Here is an 8,463-nt window from a genome sequence, read left to right as displayed (position 1 = left end):
CATCTTCTTATCTCTTTTTTGGCAGGAAGATATTAGTAAGCGAAATACATGTGTTGCACTGGAACTCTCTCGCGGGGCTGATTATGCAGGCTTTCTGCTGCAAGGCAAGTCTCAACATTTGTCAAACTTAGCCAGACAAGTTGCAACCTGCAGGCTGGAGAGTGGCACTTTTTATATTTTTATATCCTTCAGGTTTCCCTTTGGAATCTCTCTTTTTACCACAATGTGTTTTGGGTAGTTCGTTTTGTGATACTGCACCCACTCGGTCTAATCTTCCAAATAAAAAATCCAGACCACTCTCCGCAGACAAGTAACTTTTCAAATACATATTTATAGCTTTAAAAACAGGGGGACCAAGTCCTCAGAGGATAGCTTACAGAAATAGTCATTATAATCACAATAGGTAAAGGTAAAGGGACCCCTGACCATTAGGTCCAGTTGTGGCCGACTCTGGGGTTGCGGCGCTCATCTCGCTTTATTGGCTGAGGGAGCCGGCGTACAGCTTCCGGGTCATGTGGCCAGCATGACTAAGCCGCTTCTGGCGAACCAGAGCAGTGCATGGAAACGCCGTTTACCTTCCCGCCAGAGCGGTACCTATTTATTTACTTGCACTTTGACGTGCTTTCGAACTGCTAGGTTGGCAGGAGCAGGGACTAAGCAATGGGAGCTCACCCCATCGTGGGGATTTGAACTGCTGACATTCTGATTGGCAAGTCCTAGGCTCTGTGGTTTAACCAACAGCGCCACCCGGGTCTCTATAATCACAATACATCTCAATAAAAAAGCCTCATCAATTAAAATATGAGGAAGGGACCGGTGGCCTTCAGATGTTCTTGGACTACAACGCTTTTCATCTCTGGCTATTGGCCACACTGGTTGGAGCTAATGGAAGTTGAAGTCCAACAACATATGGGTGGCCACACGTTCCCTGCTGCTGAATTAAAACATATGGCACCTGCATAAAATCGATGTGAAAGGGCTAATAATAATAATAATAATAATAAGAATAAGTTTCTAAGCAATCTGGGGCTCTCACTGGTACATCTGCACATGCTTATACTCAGTTCTGCCCTGCCTCAGCCCCTTCAAGGCAAGCTGCAACAATGCTGCTGTTTGGGGGGGGGTTCTGTCCCACCACACTGGCGGCTGGTAGGTCTAACTGAAGACCAGTTAGAGACCAGTTAGGGCCTTCATGGAATTCTAGACATATGGGGTCACCACCAATAAGGCCCTACCTCTGGTATATGGATACAACAGGCCTTTCCTGTTCATTCCTTAAGGCTGCAAACCTCTATCCACTTACTGGGAGTAAGTGCCGTTAAACTCAGTGGGGCTTACTTCTGAGTAGACATGTATAGGATTGCACTGTAAGTCAGTCACGCATATGGTGAGGAAGTTGTTTCTGTTCCCTACAGAGGTCGATTCCATTTCCTTTGGCTTTCACCGAGAATATACGACTCTGCTAATATAAAACTATTAGAAGAAGCATCCTCAAAAAGCTTTAGAAAACACCCCTTATCAAACCATCGGGGTTTCTGATCCTCAGCATAGTTTTTTTTACACTGTTGGGTATATTTGTGGAATGTATTTACATGTATGAACTTTATCACAAAAAGAATAAATCAATCTGGATGGTAAAGGACCAGAATTCTGGCAAGTAACTGCATCAGCATATTGCATGACTTAGTTGCAGAGTTTTTGTGACACAATCCAGGCTATGGCACTGACATGGAAACTTTCTCAATAGGGTTTGAGGTTTCAAAATAGGATGCTTTCAGATATTGGGTAATGGATACTTTGAATGTGTGTGACTTTTTGTGTGTTTTGGTAAGATTCCTCCCCCCTTCCTCATATGCTTCAAAACCTTAAGAGCCACTTACATGCCTATATATCTGTATCTCCTGACATACTATGTATAAGTGGCCAAGGGTAAGCAGGAATTTGCCTTTTAGGGAGCAAAACTAGAAAGATTGCTTGACTAAGAGACCTTTCTTCTCCTTCCCCATTGCTTCATCTGTTTTCTTCTGTTTTCTCACAGCAGGCAGCTCGGAGGCTTGGCTGGAGATCTACCGATTGCCTAAGGATTCTTGGCTAAAAGAAACAGAAAATGCCCAGAATGTCGCACTTACAACTCCAGCAAACACCAAGGACATGAAAGTTAACCAGGCAACCCTGCCAGAGAAGGCTGGGGTAGAGGTGGATAAAAAAAATGTAATTCCTATGGATCATATCTAGCCCCTCAAAAGTTTTTTGTGCCCTTCCCCTCCATGACCTTTCAATTGTCATTAGAATGAATGAATGAATCAACACATGAATACATGAATGAATGTGGCCTTCCAAATGTTGTTGGACTCCAACTTCCATCAGCCAGCATGACCAGTGTTCAGGGACGATGGGAGTTCTAGTCCGACATAATTTGATAATAATTTTTATTAGTTTTCAGTTACAACAATCCAATAGTAGCCTCATTATAACAATGCAAAATTATAATACAATTACTAATAGCAACCATTCAGATGCCAAATTATATAATTTAGATGCCCCCCCACATTCTAGAATTGATGGTTTACTTTATTTCTGCATTCCAAAAACCTTATTAATTTCAATTACACTACAGTCAAAATAACAATGTTAATGACTTCCATTCGTATCAACACATCAAATGATTTATAAACCCGCAGGTGAAGCATTCAAACTATATCCTTGTTCTTCCTGTGTGTGGCAATTATCCTGTCCTTGTAAAATATTATATCTATCTTTTCCCAGTTGTTGCTGTTCTCCATCATGCCTTGGGCGGAGCTAATATCCCATTGTTGTTTCAGAAATTCCCCATTGCTCCGTCCCGTGCTTCATTGTTTTGCAACTTTAAAAGCAGCTGCAAAAATCACACCGTCCCATTGAATATCCTGTTTTCGCCATTTTCCCTCTCAGCCTGGGAAGGAGAGTGATCTGCAAATAACTCAGAAATGAACATTACTGAGTCCAACATCATTTGAAGGGAAATGGGCGCCCTATTTCCACTGTAGTTCTTCAAGAGAGTTTTGTCTTTAGTTCTTTTCTGTCCCGATACCATTTATACACAGGTGTATGTTCCAAACTTTTTCAGAGGCAGAAAATTTGTATTCAGTGAAGCCAAATGACAATGTTTCAGAGTTCTCTTCTCACGAGCAAGTAGTCTTTCTATTGTGGATAGGCATGCCTGGAAATTATTTATTTCTATGAACCACTTGATCAAAAAATATTTCTCTTTGACTGGTGTGCAGATAAAATAACAGATAAAGAAATGCTGAGATCCACAAACCCATGAATGTGCTGCCCCTTCATTTGTAGCGTTAGCACAAGCAAACCTTTCAGAAATGGGCTTGCATGTTCCCCATTTCCTCCTCTTTCAAGGAGGAATTACCACCTGCTCCCTGTGTCTTTTCCTTTTCTTTCACTGGGAGCAGGAATTAGCAAGTCTTAAAGGTTTGTTGAGCTGAGGGAGCTGCAGTGGTCCTAGGTGAAATTGGGGTATCCTGCATCACGTATGTTAGAGGGACTCCAGTGTGTATATAATAATTGCTGCCTTTTCTGGTTCTGTAGAAGAAGGCTCCGGAAATCCAAGGATTGGTTGCTGAAGAGGTGGTAAGTAGTCTAACAGTGGTCTAAACTACTGAGCCTTTTGGGCTCACCGATCTGAAGGGTTGGCGGTTTGAATCCCCATGATGGGGTGAACTCCCGCTGTTCTGTCCCAGCTCCTGCCAACCTAGCAGTTCAAAAGCACACCAGTGCAAGTAGATAATTAGGTAGCACTGCGTCAGGAAAGCAAATAACATTTCTGTGTGCTCTGGTTTCCATCACAGTGTCCTGTTGCGCCAGAATGTTGCTGGCCACATGACCTGGAAAGCTGTTGGTGGACAAATGTCAGCTCCCTCGGCCTGAATGCGAGATGAGCGCCGCAACCCCATAGTTGCCTTTGACTGGACTTAACCATCCAGGGGTCCTTTACCCAGTGGCGTAGCGTGGGGGGTGCCAGGGGTGCCGGCCGCACCGGGCGCAACATCTGGGGTGGGGCGCGCTCGCTGCCTCCGGAGTCGCCGAAGAGCCTCGGGCGCAGGCTGTAGCGGAGCCGCATGTCTCGCGGAACCGACAAGCTGTGCGCGCGTCCGGGCTGAAGGCGCCTGGCAGGCAGCGGCTCTCAGCGCTCGCCGCGGAGGACGCGCCAGGCAGCCCCTCCTCACAGCCCCGCCTCCGCCGGTGCTGCTGCAGCTGCTGGGCCGTTGCATTTACCTCGCCTCTCTGCCCCCCTCCTCCTCCGGGCAAGCGGCGTCGTTTGGGCAGCAGCGCCAGCGGCAACTCGCAGGTTAGGGGTTAGGGGGGGCGCAAATTAGTTGCCTTGCCCCGGGTTAGGGGGCGCAAATTACTTGCGTTGCCCCGGGTGCTGACAACTCACGCTACGCCGCTGCCTTTACCTTTACCTTTTTTACAGTTCCTAGCATTATTTGGAGGAAACCATGACTGTTAAGTTGAAGTGAAGGGTGTTGGTTGATGCGCCCAGGGTCCTTTAACACAGATGAGTTATGCCGTAACTATTGAGAGATTCTGAACATGCCATCTTGTATGAAAAACACAACACACATCACTGGATCATGGAAATGCTAGTAAACAAAAAAAGTAGACCACGCAAGGTGGAAGTCAGCCAATTCCCGCTGCAGCTTATCTGTAAAGGAAGCCTCTTATGAAATAATTAACCATTTATTTGCTGTGAGACAGGCAGAATTGCAACAAACCTGAAGATCATATTCCTAAATGCTACTCCTTTACACCATTATTGCTTCTTGGTTGACAACTTGTGGGGGAGGGGGGAGCAGCCAGCAGCCATTCCAGGGCTGGTTTGGACTTTGCAGCCTTAATTTCTGGCCCCTATTTTTGCTTTAGATGAGTGCAATGCTTATACCATGCATTGCCCTGTGTCTTGGACCTGGAGTGACGCTATGAGACACATGCACTATTTTTGGAGTCCAGCCACTTTTATTGTAGGATAGAGGAGGTCCCCCAGTCTTCGTATCAAGTGATTGGTTAACATTCCAAAGAGGATAGCCAGAAATTGCTTGGCTTCGGAAAATCTCAGTGTATGGGGCGAGATGGGAAGTGGACTCTGAAAGTGGAATTGTTTAGAATTGCCTCTCTGCTTCATTACAGGATCCTCAAGTGCTTCTAAGCAGGCTTGAATCGAGGCTGATTCCCCCTGTTCTGTTGCTGAAGATCAGATCACCCAAACCATTTGCACGTATGAACTCTCCTTATCCTCTTCTGTTTACCTGTCTTTTCTGTTTCTGTGTTTTGTTGAAACAGTGCAACAGTAAAAATACAAAATGTAAAAATAGTGTGATAAATGCATGTATTAGGACCAGCTAAAATGTACATAAATAAAACAACCCTCTCCTGCTGTGGTTCCCCACAATTGGTGTTCAGTGGTACGCTGTCTCTGGTCCTGGGATTTGAATTTTGCCATTGTGACTAGTTGCCACTGATGCCCTCCATGTATTTGTCCAACCCCCTTCTAAAGCAATTTCTGACATTCAAATTTCATTGTCTTAACTTTGCACACTGAAGAAATACTTCCTTTTGTTCATTCTGAATGTGCTACTACTGTTTAATTTCATGGGCTGATCACAGGTTCTAATATGCTGAGGGAGAAAAAGTTCTTTCTGTCCACCTTCTTTACACAAAGGATAAGTAATGCATGTTTGGAGCGGTACAGTTTTATTATTTTTTTAAAAAGAAAGCCCCTGCCTCCAGGCACACAATCTAAAAAAATAAAATAGCAAGGGGAGTTGGAATGAAATGGGAACTCGGGGTGTGCTGTCATTTGGCAAGGCATGTTCATTGCACCTCCTTAGCCTGCAGGAGGTGGGGACATAAATATTAAGACTTTTCATGCACTTCCTCCAACTTTCTCAAGCGCCTCTTCCACCATTTACAGGGAGTGTTTCCTTTGTCAGAAATGGAGAGCACTACCAGCATTGACCAGCAGAGGCCATCAGAGCCCAGAGCTGGTCTGTCTTTGCAATCCCTGCAGAACCCGGTCTGCTATACTGAACAGCATTTAGTGCACCGAAAGAAAATAGAATGTTTTCAATTGGTGCCTACTGTTTCTCCTTCCCTGATTAAAGGCTATTAGGAGGGGAGGATTCTCTCTCTAAAAAATGAACAGTGAGAATACAATGTGCAAATCTGCAACAGGTTTCCTGTCTAGGCTGGTAGGACATGACGTAGCCCTTTGTGACTGGCTCCTGCTGCGTATCAGACAAGGATTCTTCATGGCAAGTACCCCTTGACCGATTCTAACACTGTCTTGTATACATTTAAACTCAGCAAGCACATTTAAGCATCCTTATGAAGCCTTAATGAAGAGTGATGATGGCAGTGTGACTGGCTTGGGATACAACCATATGCTCAAGGAAAGCCAATGGGAGCGGCAGGAGGCAATATTTAGCAGCACTTTCCAACAGTATCTGGAGACAGAAGATGAGCTAGAGATCAAGGAGGAGAAACCCTGGTGAGTTGGGGGGGGGGTTGAATTACATCTAACATTTATTTCCATCTTCTATACTTGTTATGCTCCTGGGAGCAGCAAGACCCACAGAGTTTATTTCTGCTAAAATAGTAAATCTGGAAAGATTCACCTCCAGCCCACCCTGGGTTCACGGGACAATTTATTAATTAGTGGCTTGATTTCTTTCTATATACATAGGAATGTAAGGCTGTCGTCACGCTGCAGTTCACGTGGCTGCTGATAGGTGGCCACACCAGCTCCAGCGGGACGGCATGCAGGTGAGTGAGAAGTGCAGGCAGCCGGCAGCCCAGGTGAGCCATTTAACGGAGGGGCGGGGGGAGATGATTCACAGAACAGTATGGCAAACCAGTCTGTGAAGTGCCTTCCCCTTCTGTTAAATGCAGCTGCAGCGTAGTTTAATGTAGGGAGGGAGACGCTTCAGAAAACTACTCTCTGAAGTGCCTCCCCCTTCTTTAAAATGTGTGAGGAGAAGTGGGTTGAGCTGTGAGGGGGATAGGTGAGGTGGTGGGTAAGGTGTAAAAGGAATGGGGTTTGGTCAGATGCAAAGGCATCTAGACTGGTGACTGGAAGTGGCTGCCGGAACCACGTAACACCAGTCTTGAAAGAGCTACATTGGCTCCCAGTACGTTTCTGAGCACAATTCAAAGAGTCAGTGCTGACCTTTAAAGCCCTAAACGGCCTTGGCCCAGTATACCTGAAGGAGCATCTCCACCCCCATCGTTCAGCCTGAGGTCCAGCTCCAAGGGCCTTCTAGAGCTTTCCTCACTGTGAGAAGTGAGGTTACAGGGAACCAGGCAGAGGGCCTTCTCAATAGTGGCGCCTGCCTGTGGAACGCCCTCCCATCAGATGTCAAGGAAATAAACAACCGTCTGACTTTTAGAAGACATCTGAAGGCAGCCCTGTTTTAGAGAAGTTATTAATGCCTGATGTTTTATTGTATTTTTAATATTTTGTTGGAAGCCGCCCAGGGTAGCTGGGGAAACCCAGCCAGATGGGCAGGGTATAAATAAATTATTATTATTATTATTATTATTATTATTATTAGGCAGGAGGAGGTGGCCAGGTGTGGGGGTTGGCAGGTAGGTGAACGGACATGTGGTGTTGGCAGGTAGGTGAACGGACATGTGGGTGGAAGCCCCTAGTATAATGTATACTTTAACAGGAAGTCACATTGCAATGTTTGTTGTTGCTTTTTGTGGTGGTTTAGCACAAACATTACTTATACCAGTGTCATTGACTATCTCCCCCCCCCCCGAACCTTTATATATATCCTATATGTTTTAAAATGATTTATTCTCTCTCTTTCTCTCTCTCTCTCTCTCTCCCTCCCCCCCCCCCCCGCCCTGGCCGCCATTTCAGCAATGCTATGTTCCATTTTCACTTGCCTGGCCGCACTTTGCCTGTTGGAACCGAATTCAGAGCTGAGCCAGGTAATTGTACTGTGGAAGTTCCTTCTGCAGAATTAGAGAGGCATGCCTGAACAAAACTAGGTGGGGAACCTGGAACTTTGTGTCTGGGATTTGAAATTTGCATGGCCCACCCACCTCTGTTTTTGGCTTTCTCATTTTGCTCCCAGGATTGGGGAGAAGGGAGCTGCTGGGGTTCTGAAGTGCCTTTCTTCCCCGTTGGCCCTTTATTTATTTCCTTCTCTTTCTCTTGTTCTCCAGATATGCCCATTGCTCTCAGCATTCACTGGAGCAGGAGCCACAACCTCTGCTACTACTTTCTCAGTCGCCCAGCAAAGGAGAAAATTGGTAATGCAGTGTGCAAGTAACAGCTGCAATTTTATGTGCATTGTCAAACCTCCTCATGATCCATCCCAGAAAGACTCTTCTGGTCATATCTGCAACAGAACTGTGGAATTTTTAAGCTGAGCTTCGGCCTCCTACTCCTGCCACTTGTGG

The 8,463-nt window shown here is 45.6% G+C and overlaps 1 protein-coding gene across 5 annotated transcripts in view; it reads left to right on the top strand.

The window, feature by feature from the left end:
* Nucleotides 1-8,463, top strand: part of WDR93 (WD repeat domain 93) — a 30,682-nt gene that overhangs the window by 6,999 nt on the left and 15,220 nt on the right. For 3 of the 5 annotated variants that reach the window (XM_082198479.1, XM_082198481.1, XM_082198480.1), the window contains exons 5-11: nucleotides 26-104; nucleotides 2,039-2,211; nucleotides 3,583-3,624; nucleotides 5,182-5,269; nucleotides 6,358-6,541; nucleotides 7,919-7,989; nucleotides 8,227-8,313. In XM_082198479.1, the coding sequence (XP_082054605.1) occupies nucleotides 26-104; nucleotides 2,039-2,211; nucleotides 3,583-3,624; nucleotides 5,182-5,269; nucleotides 6,358-6,541; nucleotides 7,919-7,989; nucleotides 8,227-8,313 (724 nt within the window). Of the gene's footprint in view, nucleotides 1-25; nucleotides 109-2,038; nucleotides 2,212-3,582; nucleotides 3,625-5,181; nucleotides 5,270-6,357; nucleotides 6,542-7,918; nucleotides 7,990-8,226; nucleotides 8,314-8,463 lie in introns of all 5 variants that reach the window. The other 2 variants (XM_082198483.1, XM_082198482.1) reach the window with 2 other exon arrangements.

This window comes from Podarcis vaucheri (assembly GCF_965113315.1).
Source record: "Podarcis vaucheri genome assembly, chromosome: 14".
Classification (NCBI taxonomy): Eukaryota; Metazoa; Chordata; class Lepidosauria; order Squamata; family Lacertidae; genus Podarcis; species Podarcis vaucheri.
This window is presented reverse-complemented; position numbering and strand designations above follow the sequence as displayed.